Source organism: Rhinolophus sinicus, linkage group LG04 (genome assembly GCF_036562045.2).
Source record: "Rhinolophus sinicus isolate RSC01 linkage group LG04, ASM3656204v1, whole genome shotgun sequence".
Lineage (NCBI taxonomy): Eukaryota > Metazoa > Chordata > Mammalia > Chiroptera > Rhinolophidae > Rhinolophus > Rhinolophus sinicus.
The window spans coordinates 101,829,252-101,845,132 of record NC_133754.1 but is presented as its reverse complement, the minus strand read 5'-3'; the positions used below and the strand labels follow the sequence as shown (position 1 = coordinate 101,845,132).

Here is a 15,881-nt window from a genome sequence, read left to right as displayed (position 1 = left end):
TAGTTCTTAAGATATGAACTGAATGCAACCAGTTCCAAGATAGCATCACCAATTCATTATATAATAATAAGGATCATGGTTTTATAGACCTCGTATGACTATATCTGCAATGTCTGATGGTTTCCTTAACAGGATAGCTTTTCATTAATTTTTCTCTCTGAAACCTGTTTGCTGAGCTGCCAACTTTTTTCTCTGATTTCACTAATTCCTTTTCTCCAGGCCCCTCCACACTCCTACTCTGGGTGAGACTAATGAATACATATAAGGAATCAGAACCTTAGGCAAAGATCTTTTATTTGTCGTTAGGCTTACACAGTTCCAAAAAGTAAATATAATACACAAAACTCTTAAAAGTACCCACGGAAGGCACTGATTGTAACAGAAAAGATGGACGTGTGTCTTCATACACAGATACCAGTTTGATCCTGTCAAATGAATATGCCGTTTTCCGAGTGTGACGATCGGTGGCAGGTACAGAAAGAACTGAAGACTGTTCTCCACTAGGTTAGGCAGCCAGGCCCTCCAGGAGGATTATTAGAGGTGACGAAGGTGACGATGATATCACGGTAACGATGACGGGTAGCTATGACAATCCAGCTGTGATAACAATGCTGATGTCATCAGCAACAGCCTGACAGGAGCTATAAACCCCTAGGATGCTCCTCACACAGCAGATGGTCCCTGATCCATCACTTGGACAGGCCACAAAATCCACTCCCAGAAAAATGAATGCAGTGCAGTCAGGTTATCACTGAAAACACAGCAGTCCTGGTATTTGCGCATTTGGGAAAATGGTAAACGCTATCACATCATTTGGGAAATGAGTCAAATTCTAAGCTACAAGAAAAATATATTGTTAACAGGCACACACCTGGGTACTTTTTGGTGGTATGGCTTTAAAACCTGTGCTTGGCTATAAACGCACTACAATCAAAGTTAATGAATAGCAATTTTTATTTTCAGAAAAGAAAGAAAAGAGGAAAGCATTTTACTATACCATAATTAGTTTGACATCAAAATCAATTTTTATGCAAATACCTTTAGAAAACTGAATTATATAATTGCAACATTAAAAGATGGAGTACTTTTTACAAATGAATGTGTTAAATTACTGTATATTAAAGATATGATTTGAAAATTAGAGCCGTTTCAAAATACTATGTTCCAATTTCATTCTTTAAGAACCCAGGAAAGTTGCCAGATCACCACTTTCCTGCCACTAGGGTTTGATGGTACCCTGGGGGGATCTATTCTGAGCAGGAGAGTCATTCAGTAACATTCAAAAAAAAACAAGAGCAAAACACCAGGTACAAATTAATTTAACTCACTTCCTGAGACTTACAGAGAGCTCACTAAGACTTGAATAAAACATGACAATTCTGTTCTTAAATATCGAGGACAGTCTTTTCTGGCAGCATCCAGTACACCCAGTACACTTTCCTGTTCTAAGTAGGTAAAAAAAAGATAGGACTTCAGGGAGAAACAGAACACAGATGAACCTCTAACAAGGGGGACACTCCCACAGAAGACTTCTTCTCTTTTTATGAGGCATAAACAGAAAAACTAGATAAAACATAACCCCAACTATAGACTACAGGGGATTTCATAGCTAGACTGTGATGATGTTTTATGAGTCCTCCGTAGCACAGCATTGTTCCCACCGAGTGAGCAGCATGTCATTTTCACCATCAATAATATGGTTAAAAAGTTCACCCCATTGTAACATCCACATCAGTCGGCGTTCCCGCTGCTCTCTCTCTACATGTAGATTGAGACAGTCACGTCTCTCCAGTCTCGTGCTCACCTGAAACTTTCATTACAATGAAGAGAAGGAACAGGAAGGGGACTTCTGGTGCCACTTACTTTCCCATGATAGTAATAAATCTGCTGTGTCACAGCTGGAGAACCACACAGGAATCACTGTGTGATACAATAATGCATAATACAAAAAAGCAAGTGATTTTTCCTGGGGGAAAAAAATCTGTTGTCCCCATGACTGCTTTTCCTCCCCCCTCAAAAACTACCATGTACCATTTCCACCGGAAGTCAAGAAGGTCCCGAAGCCACGTGGTACACAGTGGCAAGATGGCACCCAGGTCGAGGCCACCATCTCCACTTCCGTGTCCTGCCCAGACTGTGTATCCAGGACCAGGCTTCATAACTCATCCTTAAAGCCTTTTTGTGTCACAGGTCTGGCTTTGTCCTCCACACGGGGTGCCAACCACGTGGCATACACCTCCACTGGGTCGATGTTCCAGTGCTTGTGGAATGACACGGGGACATGGTGGGCAAGGTAGTCGCCGGGGTAGTCCACGGGCCGGGCCTGCAGGGAGAAGAGTTATGCTGGTTCATCAAGGAAGTCTTGCCCAGAACAGCATTTGAAGGTACGATGCGATTGCATTCCTCAATATTTGATAATAGTTATGGAAACCTACAGGCAAGAAGGAAAATGTTTTCCACTAAAACCTCCCTTCTCACTGCAGGCTTCTTGCTGTTACATCTCAGTTACTTTAATATCCCAAATGCATCGCTTTTTGCTTCTGTGTTCCATAGTCACAGCTATGGGAGACCCCTCAACCACGGGTAATAAACATAAAAGGTTTTCCGTGGTAAGTCATTTAAGTTCCTGTTATGACTTCTGCTAAAAGGCACACAAAATCATCACTTTCCAGTCTGTCAAAAGAACTCTGGCCATACTGGGCTGCGTGGGGTGGGGAAGGCCGTTCTCGGGTCCCCTCTGCCCGTCCACTGCTCACATGTCATTAGGAATATGTCTTTCAGAGGAAGAAATGTGGGGCTCAGCAGGGAGAAGAGTCAAGTGACTTCTCTCTCCTCCTACCTAAATTTCTCAGCTCGTTCCAGAAGCATGAACGGGCGTTTTGAGTAACCAGAACAGTCTGTAAGAGGGACTGAAGGTTTTTGCATTATCATCATTTTAAAATTCTCTAAACTTAAGAAATGAAATTTAAACAGAATCAGACATAGTCTAGATCGACGAGACTGAAGAAGTAACCGGCAGGGTTTGGAAGGAAACTTGTCACCAGACCCTACTTTGTTTGCTCTGAACAAAGCGTCCATCTTCTCTCAGTGCTTATCTTGTTTATAAACATACACAGCCCATCTGTGTTACACAGTAACTCACTGGGTTATCAATTCTAAAATAGTCTCGACTTTAGTTAAAAGTAGATAGGATACACTTTAAAAAACAAGTCTTCTCACGGCTACTATTTTATTACATTCTGCTTAAATTTTTGATATGAATATTTAAACCAACTCTCATGAGTGGTTCACTGAATACCTTAGTTCCATTTTACTTCATCCAGTCCTTGAAATAACCCTGTAAGAGAGTTCGTTTCAAATGAGGAAGCCGGCGCTCGCAGCAGTTCTGACTCCCTGGGGTGACATGACCAGCATGTGCTGGAGCAGGTGCCCGTTGCTGGTCTCATGTCCCGCCAAGGCACCTGCAGCGGGTCCTCAAGGGACAGGCTCGGCACATGGGCCTTGCTTCAGTCACCCCGGCCTCCTTTATTCACTGGTGGCACACTTATAATAACAGTAACATCTGTGAGAAAGACTTCAAAATAATGTAGGGGGAAATTTTCACACTGGCCATTTTATCGCCCTTTAAAAATTCTAAGTGCTCGTGGAGTTAAAAATTAAGGAAGGAAATTTTAAAGGCCATACAGTGAGACAGAGTAAAAATGCACACTGGAATAAACTCTAATTGAATTGGGAACGTTCTGAATATTAGTTGAGGGAATTCATATCTTACGCGATGTTTTCCTTGCAAGGCCCTCTGAGAGTTTACTGTCAGGGAAGAAAACCCAGGAGAAACATACTCTCAGTCCTCAGATAATTCCATAATGGGGAGGGAAGGAGGGAGGGAGGGAGGGAGGGAGGGAGGGAGGGAGGGAGGGAGGGAGGGAGGGAGGGAAGGAAGGAAGGAAGGAAGGAAGGAAGGAAGGAAGGAAGGAAGGAAGGAAGGAAGGAAGGAAGGGAGGAAAGCAATGGAAATAAATCTTTGCTTGTTTTCCACATTTAAAAAAGAAAGGGTGCAGATACAAATACACCTAACGGAAAAAAAATAAACCCATCACATCTTTCCCTCTATTAATCTACATTCCAGAAGGGACTGACTGCTGCTCAGGAGCCATGTAAGCAAGTGAAGAGCTGGCTCGTTGAACATTAGAAGGTGCTAACCGTCTCTGACACCTGAAGTCATGGAAAAGAACCAGACAAAGCAGACAAGTGGAATGCATCCCAGCACGGATCCGAAACACCAAGAAGTCTGTACACCTCTAGTGAGCACATCTCTGAGCCCAAGGGGCCAGAAGGAAACACTACCGGGCAGGGTGAGGACGGAGCAGGACGTGAGGTTTCAGACTGCACGAGGACACTGTGGCAAAACAGAAACCTTTGTATCTAGAAAGATGAGAGCACACTGGACAGCACAACAAATGGAGATTACAACTGTATTTCCTTGGATAAACACGTTTTACAGCTGTACTGAGGTATGATTTACGCACACATACATACAATTCATGCAGAGTAATGGTAGTTGAAATTTTTTAGTAAATATCCAGAGTAAGGAACTACAAAAATCCAGGTTTAGAACACTGTAATTAACCCCAGAATTCCCTCGCAAGTATTTGCAGTCAGTCCCCATCTCCACTGGCAGACCCAGGAAACCTGATTTGCTTTTTTCTATAGTATTGCCTGTTCCAGAAGTTTCTTCGTAATGGCATCATATGGTATGACTATTTTGTGCCTGGCTTCCTTCCCTTAGCCTCGCTGTGTGTGTCCGTGGTTCATCCTTCTTACCGCTGAGCAGTATCATACTATATGGACACCATGCAAACAACACTCTTTCGATGGCAGAGCTTTCATGGGTCAGGAATCTGGGAACCACTCAGCTGTGACCTCTGCCTCAGTCTCTCACGAGGTGGCTATCGAGATGTCATCCAAGGTTCGGCGGTCTCATCTGAAGGTTCAACTAGGAAAAGAACCGCGTCCTCACCGGGTGGCTCTGGGGACATGCAGTCCCCTGCGGGCTGGTGGACCAAGGACCTCACTTCCTTGCCCCTACGGCTGCTTGCTTCACCGAGTGTGGCCACGGCGGCCCTGGGGGAGTCTGCGAGGAAGATGGAAGTCGCAGCCTTTGTAACCTAATGACGGAGGAGATGTTCCATCTCCATCGCCACGCTACCCTGACCCACACTCCAGGGGGAAGGACCACACACGGCCATGAGCCACGTCACAGACTGCCTACCATGCGTATGTTTAACTTTTAAGAAACCATCAGAATGTTTCCGTGTGATGGTCACTTTCCCACTAGCAACAGAGGAGCGCGTGTCCTCCAACCCTTGTCCACTCTTGGCACGGCTGTCGTTTTGCTTAGAGCCATTCTAGCAGACGTAGTGGCGCCTCACAGCAGTATTATTCACCAGTTCCCTGACAACCGAGAACGCTGAGCACCTTTTCACATGCTCATGAGCCGTTCACATAGCATCTTCAGTAAAATGTCTCTTCACATCTTTTGCCTATTTTAAACTGAGTGGTCTGTTTTCTTACTGAGTTGTAAAAGATTGTTACATAATCTGGACCCAAGTCCTTTATCAGATATATGATTTGCAAATATTTCTCCTAGTCTATGACTTGGATTTTTTAATTTTCATTTTCTTAATGATACCTTTTGACAAGTAAAGGTTTTTTTATTTTTATGAAGTTCAATTAATGAATTTTTCCTTTTATGGATCATGCTTTTGATGCCATAAGAACTCTTTGCATAAACTAAGGTCACAAAAAATTATCCTGTTTTATTCTAGAAGTTTATGGCTTTGACTCTGCTACTTTGCACTATGATCCATGTTGAGTTACTTTTTCTGTGTGGTGTGGGGTTCTAACTGCAGTTTTTCTGTGTGGATATATAGAGAATCGTTCCAGCACAGAGTGCCGTGGCATCTTACCGTAAACAGGAGGGTTTCTTTCTAGAATCTCTGTCCTGTTCCATTGATACGTATGTTTATCCTTATACTAATTTCACATTGTCTTATTTATTGTAGCTTTACAGTAAGTTTCAAAATCATGTAAGTGTAAATCCTCCAATTTTGATCTCCTTTTTAAAATTTGTTTTGTATTTCCATGTACACTTTAGGATCAGCTTGTCAGTTTTTATAAAGAAGCCTGCTATGTTGATATGCATTTGCACTGAATGTGTAGACCAATCTGGGGAGTGTGGGGAAAGAAAATGGCCCTGAATTTCTGTTTTAAAACTGTTTCAGTAGAAAAAATTTCTGTTTCAGTATATTAAAGAAAAAAAAAAAGCCTTGAGAATCAGATTTGTAGCCATTTGTCTAGCTAATTGCTCTGATCCAAAATAAGAGGAAAACTTGCCTCATCCCTAGGAAAAGGCCAATGGTCACCTGCCTGAACTAGGTCCCTAGGGTGACTCAAGGTGCCAGGGAGACCCTGGGACACAACCACACTTCAAGAAGGAAGAGGTGGCTACAGAGATTTCATTTGCCTTCCAAAGGGCTGGAGAAAGGAAAGGGAAGGAATAGCTGCCTCCTTCACATTTATAAGCAAAGAAAATAACCTTTCCGTGTCCTTTGGCTTTGGGTATCTAGCCACTTATACAGGACAACTGACCTGGCTCTAATCATATTGCCCGAGGACAGAGGGACAGTGGCAGGAGGGATGGGGCAAGATGTGCTTACTATTTACTGTGAAGTATTAACTTACAAATCTGTCTCTGATCCAGAACATTTCATGTGGGCATTCAGAATATAACAAATAAAGTTAATTTTAAAAGAATAAAATGAATAAAATTAGAGTATTTAAAATTCATCAGGGAAAACTGCCATCACAGCAATGTTGAGGCTTCCAGTCCATAAATATGTGCTTAAGTGTGTTTATACATACACACATTTTTTCCTTCTCCTAGTTATATACATATATATGCACATATATACATACATATACTCATATATACACACAAACACATACACATTCTTTTTACATTTTCCCTATTAACCCTTCCCAGTACTCTTCATTCCTTCCTATATATTCCAGTTACCACGCTGTCATTTCCTGTCAGCTCAAAGGATTTCCTTTAGTTTGTCTTATAGGGAATGTCTACTAGCAAAGGATTCACTCACTTTTTGTTTATCCGGCAATGTCTTTATTCCACTTCAATTTTGGAAAGATAGTTTTCCTTGATATACAATCATCAAGTTTTTTTTTTTTCTTTCTGCCTTCAGGTCTCTATTTAACAAAAAATCAACCAATAATCTTATTTTTTGCTTCCCTTTTCATTAGGATTTTTGTTGCTTTTAAGACTTTAGGCAGGAAGGCCTCAGAAGGCCTCAGACACTGGGGTTCTTACCCAAAACTATAGCAGTTTTTCAGGGATAAATGCTTCTCAATGCTTTTTCCAGAGTCAGGAAATGGTTGTTTTGACAATTTTTGCATTGGGTTCACTGGCCAATGCACACTGCCATACCCTTAGTGGCAAAGAATTTTGGAAGAACAGAAAACCATGTGCTCTGGATACTTTGTTTTTAACAAAGGGATATACTAGGACAGACACTCCTTGAAGCCCCCTTGAAATAATCCTAAAATTTCACCATAACCTTCCCTGACTGACAAAAGAAGCACAGTGGCCCAGGCAACTTTGCCTCTGTGACGGCTTCCAAATGCCTACTCTAACTCCTCGGGAACCCTAGATTTTCTTCTTTGCCTCATCTCTCTTTCCCAGTACAAACAAATACATTGCTTGGATCAGGGTTCATACCTTACAAATAGAAAGTGATATCCAAATCACAGCAAACTCTGTAAAAGGGGCTTGAGAATGGAAAGACACCACAGTGCCTGCTGGGAGCGTTGAAGCAAGTTTTACAATTTTGGAAAAGTTTAAAATTTATTATGTGGATTAGAGAAATCAAGAGTTTTAAAGTGTGGAAAACAACTTTTAAGAAAAATTATCTTGAAAGCACTTTTGCTTAAGGATTATCTTCTTCTTTTCTCCTTATCATTTTATTTATCAATGTATTCTTTCCTTAAGTGAAAAAGGCTGCCATAAAAACCAACGACTGTCATAGTAACAACGATAAATTATTTCCCTTACACACCAACAGTCCTAGTCACCCTTCTTTCTCTATGAAACATTATGAGACACAACGAGAGAGAGAGAGAGAGGAAGAGGGAATAACTTGCTTTTGCAAGTCGTCATAATACAACACAAAGGCTCAACTTGGGTTAGAACTCTCAAGGTATTAAAAGACGGATAAGCGCCTTCCGCCTCGTACCAGGAAGGCGGCTTCTCATACATTGCGTATTACTAAAGGTTTGTTTCCATTCCTCCTTGTGGTCCTGTAGAATACAGAAATGGATTCTGCCTTTCTTGATGATGCAAATGCCATCTTCACCTTTTTCACGTTATTTTCTATAGAGCTATTTGTGTCACACTTAATTTCCTATATCGCTGTGACAGCATTTGCTGCTGGTTACTAACTAAAGCATGAAAACCATAGTATTTTCAATAGAAGGGAGGGCACTTACACATGCATTCATACATTTCAAAAAGCTTTGAATTGCTTTAAGGAAGGTATTGAATGGGTGAGGGCTATATTTATTTTTAGTGAGAGGTCAGACAATTAAGTTCACGAACTCTTCCTAGAAAAAGTGCTACATACCTCACTGCTGAATATCACTATGGTCACCTTTGAAGTACTCCCCTTGGGAAGCTATGTACCAACGCCAGTGCCTAGTCCACCCTTCAAAGTCATTTTGGAACTCTTTTTCTGGAATGGCCATCAGAGCTGTCGTCGTATTACCCTTGATGTCCTGAATATCATCAAGATGTCTTCCTTTCAATATTTCCTTTGTCTTCGCGTAAAGAAAGAAGTCACTGGGGGCCAGATCAGGTGAGCAGCGAGGGTGTTCCAATATAGTTATTTGTTTACCGGCTAAAAACTCCCTCACAGACAGTGCCATGCGAGCTGGTACACTGTCACGATGCAAGAGACATGAATTGTTGGCAAAAAGTTCAGGTTATCTAACTTTTTCACACAGCCTTTTCAGCACTTCCAAACAGTAAACTTGGTTAACTGTTTGTCCAGTTGGTACAAATTCATAAGGAGTAATCCCTCTGATATCAAAAAAGGTTAGCAACAGTATTGCAAATGAGTTCGCGAACTTAATTGTCACACCTTGTATGTCTGCTTTTATTCCTACAACGTCAGACATTCACTGACCTGATTCTTAAAAAGCAACTAAAAATCACGCAGAAAAATGTCCTTCTCTACCCCAAACTGCAGAATGGTGAAGCTATTAGCACCAACCAGCCCAGGTAAACATCATCTCTCCTCTTCTATGACCCCAGAATATATGCTTATTGAGATACTATGTTGGAATTTAATAAAGTTTAGCCACTCAGCTTAATAGCACCAAAGCAGGGAAAGCCCAATAAAAAGGCAGCCAATGGACAGTGTGAAAATGGAGGACAGTGTAGAATTACATACATCTGGTGGCCCACAGGACAGTATTGGGTCAGTTCTGTATATTTCTAGACAGTATTTAGTAATTTTAAAACATCATCAATTCTTTAACTCAAAATAAAGGGAAAAAAACAACAGGCTTTCCCGGTCCTACACGCCAGGATACTGGTCAAACACCATTTCGTTTTCTAGATGTTTCTGCCTTCCATCTTCATGCGGTCCATGGTACAACACCAACCTCTGGTCAAGTGGTCTGTAAGGACACCCGCAAGGCCTGTCCACCCAGTTCTTAGGATTGTTTCCAGGAGAATATGTGAAAGGCAAGATGCAGGATCCTGACGTGAAAAGAAATGAGCCTTCCCCTGAGACAGAAATGACAACCATCTCCTCACCTGATGGAAGAGGGGGCTGTGTGTCACGGGGATTCCCAGCCCGCTGAAGCACATTCCTAGGACCATGTCATCGGGGGCGTCATTGCTGTAGCAGCGACACTTACTGGCGAGCAGTCTCCTGATGGCTTCTCTGCTGAAGACCATTCTAGCGGGAAGTCAGAGCAGACAAGGGGTTAGAGCCGCTCCTGGACTCCAGCCACGTGAGTGAAGAAACAGTGTTCAGAGGCCACCTTTCTGATAAAGAGCAAAGACACTGACACCAGTAGCGTTTATATTGCAATATAAATTCTGGGGGAAATGTTTGTATGCATTCTCTGAAAAGAAAATCACTTAAGAGATGTTTACCTACCTAATAGACAGTTCTGCTTCTTTACGTATCTTTCTAATACTATGAAGCCATGTTTTTTTTCTGAGATGCCAATGGATTGAAACCATTCTTTACTTTCAACACTCTGTCAGAGCAACAACAAAATCTGCCACAGTCCCAGCAGGTAGAAGGGCCCAGAAATACTAGGTACCTCACTCGCACAGGTGACGACCCACAATGAGATCAAACCGAATTGAAAAGCCATGCAGTGTCCAAGTGATGCCGGTCTACAGAGCTTCCACGGGGTGATTTTGAGAAAGAGGAGAGAGAGGGAAGAGAGGAGGAGAGGGGAGGGGAGAGGAAGGGAGGGGAGGGAAATTGGTTTGCCTCAAGTGGTGCTCTGACGGAACTTGCCCTGATGTGTCGGGTACTTCCTGGTGGAACTCTAGCCCATTCCTGCCTTTCCAGCCAGTCCTGGCTTCCTGCACACAACACTGGGGGAGGCCATGTACCTCTGGCTCTGGTGGTCTCTGGAGTGGGGATAGGGGATGGCGAGCAGCCACGGGCTGCAGCAGAGCCCACAGGGGTGACCGAGCATCAATGGCGGTCCCACAGCAGGAGTGACGGGCCAGTCCTGGTCTGCCCACATGCAGCATTATGACTGACAGCAGCAGCCACCGCAGCCCATATGGACGGGCTCCAGAAAACAGCACTTCCTCTAGCCTTAGGGGCAGTAGCAGCTTTCTATGGTCACCGAGCTCTAAGTAAAGCCACCTCTCCCTTTCATTCCTCTGGCGCTTTCCAATACTTTTGTACCATGTTCTTACAATCAGCTCTCCCTTTTTTAACATACAGATTGGTTTCTGGCTTCCATTCTAGTCCTAGGGTAGTAATGGATCTTCTCGTATTATCAATAACCCACTAGCTGATAGGGCTGATGAAACAAGTATGAGTCATTCACAAGTTCATTTCCAATAAGCAATAACTGTCTCAAAGGCAAAATTGTCTAAAATGTATCCATATCTTCCCACAGCCAAATATAGGGCCTCACACATAGCAAGCACTCAAACTTCTGATATATCAAGTAAGTGAGAATGAAGCTGCCTTTGCAAAGACCTTCTTCCCGAGGGAGGAAGAGCTCCATGATTCAGCAGCCAAGGAGAAAGGACAAAGAGCTTGGACACAATCGCTGAGGCAAAAATGTTGATTCCAGACTCAGGTCAGAGCAAGCAGTTTAACTCACACGAGTAACCAAACGCTAGCAACACAACAACACAGAGACACTCTCCCTAAGATGTCAGAAGATACAGTGACATGAAGCTCTTTAAGATCATCTGAGAAAGTGTGGCTGCACCAGATGGACTTGACAAAGAGCAAAGCTGAGGTGTGAAACTCACCATCAATTGTCTTTCTCTTAGAAAGTCTAGTGTCCACCCGCGACCCTGGGCATCACACCTACGTGGCCCTGTCAAACTCCAGCTCATGTAACTGACCCCAGTAAAAGGGTCTGTGTGAGGGGACATGCATCGACTACAAACACAGTCCCCTTAAATGGCACCTATTTGATGCCACTTCAAGGAAAATTTCATAATGCTACTCATTGTACTCCAATCAGAACTGTAATCTCGGTAATCAGCAACCCACATTAAATAAAAATACTAAGATCCAGATCAAAATGGCAGCGTGAAGTGAGCCTCTGTAAAGCTACCCTGGATTATACAACTAATCGAACAACAACAACTCCACAAAGGACTCCCTGCACAGCTGACAGGCAAGACGAAGAGGCCCACTACTGAATTCACCTAAAGGTGGGCGGAGCTGCGCGGGCACAGGACGCAGACCTAGTTCAGTGCTCCGAGCTTGCTGCATCCCGGAATTACGGCAGCTGGGGGAGAGGGAAGAACTTGGACTGCTAGAGCTCCACTTGTGGCCCACAGGGCTGAGGGGACAGCATATAACACAGCTGAACCCAAGCTCACGGCAGAGACCTCGCAGAAAAGACTGAGGGAAGAAGGCTGAAAACGGTGGTTTAAGCCCTCACTGCCGAGCAGAGAACGGAAGCCTTAGGCACTGAGACTAGCCACCCCCTCCCTACCCTCCCAGAGCTTGCCCCGCGCCCACCTGCCCGGTGCTAGAAGCGGAACAGTAGCAGTATCAGATCAAAAGAACAGAATATTTGCTGTTCTGAGAACTGTGGACCGCAGACACAGATTCACAGTCCAACTAGTTCCGGCAAAGGGGAGGGAGCTGTGGAAGCAGGGCTGGCTGTGGTGGTGGTCGCTGCCATTGCTCTGGGACACCTTTCACAAGTAACCCCACCCCTGGACCCACCAATCTAAGCAGATCCCTGCAGGAGTACACAGAACTGCTGAAACATACGGACTCTGAATCTGGTGCAGGAAGAGCTTTGGAACTTCAAAAGCTCTCCACATACCCACATGGACACTGCGCCCTGTGACCCAGGCGAAGTATTAACAGAGGAGAAGCCCGTCTCCAAGGGAATACCCCCATTGTGTGAGAAGCTGGAATAGTGCAGAGAAAACATAGCACTACCTTGTGAGAGAGAAAAAAAAGGCTGCAGTAGGAGAGAAAATAAAACATTCTACCAACAAGTACTGGAAAACAAAAGAAAGACCTCTTCCTATCAACCTGTGCAACTCCTGTAGATGTCTAGGAAGAGAAATAATAAATCAGTAATTGCCATGAATAACCAAGGCAACAAGACAGCTCAGAAAGAAAGTGAAAACTCTCCAGAAAAGGAACTTAAAGATATGGAAATATGTGACTTAAATGACAGAGAATTCAAGATTGCAGTTCTGACAAAACTCAACGAGATGCAAGAAAACACAGAAAGGCAGTTTAATGAACTCAGAAACACAATCAAAGAACAGCATGAGCATTTTACGAAAGAGATTGAAATTTTAAAAAAGAACCAAATAGAATTTCTGGAGATTAAGAACTCAATAGAAGAAATTAAGAATGAAATAACCAGCTTAGGTAGTAGAGTTGACCAGATGGAGGAAAGAATCAGTGACATCGAAGATAAAAACCTGGAAATGACACAGATGGAAGAAGAAAGAGACTTGAGACTTAAAAGAAATGAAAGAACTCTACAAGAACTTTCTGACTCCATCAGAAAGAGCAATATAAGAATAATGGGCATACCAGAAGGAGAAGAAAGAGAGAACGGAACAGAGAATATATTCAAACAAATTCTTGATGAGAATTTCCCAAACTTGTGGACAAAACTGGATCCTCGAATCCAAGAGGCAAATAGAATACCTAATTACCTCAATCCAAACAAGCCATCTCCAAGGCACATTGTATTGAAGCTGTCTAAAATCAACGACAAAGAAAGAATCCTCAAGGGAGCCAGGGAAAAGAAGACAGTAACCTACAAAGAAAAGCCCATTAGATTATCATCATTTTTCAGCAGAAACTCTACAAGCCAGGAAGGAGTGGAACCAAATATTCAAACTATTGAAAGAGAGAAATTATGAGCCAAGAATAATATATCCAGCAAAGATATCCTTTAGATATGAAGGAGGAATAAAGACCTTTCCAGACATACAGAAGCTGAGGGAATATTCTAATACACGACCTGCACTACAAGAAATACTAAAGGAGGCTATTCGACCACCATCAACAGGGACAATCTGTGGCAACCGAAACATAAAAAGGGGAAGAGTAAAGGCCTGAACCGGAATATGGGAATGGAGAGAGTAAGCGTGCTGAAGAAAATGGAATACTCTAAATATCAAACTTTCTTTTACATAAACTTAAGGGTAACCACTCAATAAAAAACCAGAACTGAAATATATTCTGTAATAAAAGAAGAAACAGAGGGAAACATCATGGAATACCACCACCACACAGAAATAATAGACAACAACAAGAAGGCAAAGCAACAATGGAGACACAGCCTTACCAGAAAACTAAACATAGAATGACAGGAAATCCTCTGATATCAATAATCACCCTAAATGTAAATGGACTGAACTCACCAATAAAAAAGCACAGAGTAGCAGATTGGATCAAGAAACTAAACCCAACCATATGCTATCTCTAAGAGCACATCTCAGCTACAAGGACAAGCATGGACTCAAAGTGAAAGGGTGGAAATTGACACTCCAAGCAAATGGTACCCAGAGAAAATCAGGTGTAGCCATAATGATGTCAGATGAAACAAACTTCAGGGTGAAAAAGATAACAAGAGACAAAGATGGACATTTCATAATGGTAAAGGGGATTATACAACAAGAAGACATAACAGTCATCAATATTTATGCCCCCAATCAGGGAGCACCGCAATATACCAAGCAACTACTAACAGAACTAAAGGGAGAAATTGACCAAAACACAATTATACTAGGGGACTTAAATACATCATTGACAGCTATGGATAGATCATCCAAACAGAAAATAAATAACGAAATAGCAGCCCTAAATGACACATTAGATGAAATGGACATAATTGACATATATAGAGCACTTCATCCTAAAACATCAGACTATACATTCTTTTCTAGTGTACATGGAACATTCTCAAGGATAGACCATATATTGGGACATAAAATCAGCCTCAGCAAATTTAAGAAGATTGAAATCATACCAAGCATATTCTCTGATCACAAGGCTTTGAAATTGGATATCAACTGCAAAAGAAAGCAGGAAAAAACACAAATACATGGAGATTAAACAACATACTTTTAAAGAACGACCGGGTCAAAGAAGAAATTAGAGGAGAGATCAAAAGATACATAGAAACAAATGACAATGAAAATACATCCTACCAAAATTTTGGGATGCAGCGAAAGCAGTTTTAAGAGGGAAATTTATCTCATTACAGGCCTATCTCAAGAAACAAGAAAACTCCCAAATAAATAACCTCATGTTACACCTTAAAGAACTAGAAAAAGAAGAACAAGTGAAACCCAAGGTCAGCAGAAGAAAGGAAATAACAAAAATCAGAGCAGAACTAAATGAAATAGAGAACAAAAAGACAATAGAAAAATTAATGTGACAAAGAGCTGGTTCTTTGAAAAGATTAACAAAATTGACAAACCCTTGGCTAGACTCACTAAGATAAAAAGAGAGAAGACACTAATTAACAAAATCAGAAATGAAAAAGGGGAAGTTATCACGGACACCACAGAAATACAAAGGATCATCCAAGAATATTATGAAGGACTATATGCCACCAAATGAATAACCTAGAAGAAATGGACAAGTACTTAGAAACATATAGCCTTCCAAGGCTGAACCATGAAGAACTGGAAAATCTAAAGAGACAGATCACCAATAACGAAACTGAATCAGTCATCCAAAACCTTCCCAAAAGCAAAAGTCCTGGACCAGATGGCTTCACTAGTGAATTCTACCAAACCTTCAAAGAGGATCTAATACCAATCCTTCTCAAACTCTTCCAAAAAAATGAAGAAGAGACAGTATTCCCTAACTCATTATATGAGGCCAACATTACCCTGATACCAAAACCTGGTAAGGACAACACCAAAAAAGAAAACTACAGACAAATATCTCTGATGAATACAGATGCAAAAATCCTAAACAGAATTCTAGCAAATTGAATACAACAATGCATTAAAAAAATTATTCATCAGGACCAAGTGGGGTTCATCCCCGCGGCACAAGGATGCTTCAACATACGCAAATCCATCAATGTGA

The 15,881-nt window shown here is 42.1% G+C and overlaps 1 protein-coding gene across 1 annotated transcript in view; it reads right to left on the bottom strand.

The window, feature by feature from the left end:
* Window positions 1–276: 276 nt before the first annotated feature.
* The window catches only part of B3GLCT (beta 3-glucosyltransferase), a 95,388-nt gene continuing 79,783 nt past the window's right edge, over window positions 277–15,881 (bottom strand). Inside the window, exons 14-15 of the mRNA XM_074330078.1 lie at window positions 9,890–10,034; window positions 277–2,323 (exon numbers count right to left, since the gene is read on the bottom strand). Coding sequence (XP_074186179.1) covers window positions 2,156–2,323; window positions 9,890–10,034 — 313 coding nt within the window. The 3' untranslated portion in view covers window positions 277–2,155. The remainder of the gene's footprint in view (window positions 2,324–9,889; window positions 10,035–15,881) is intronic.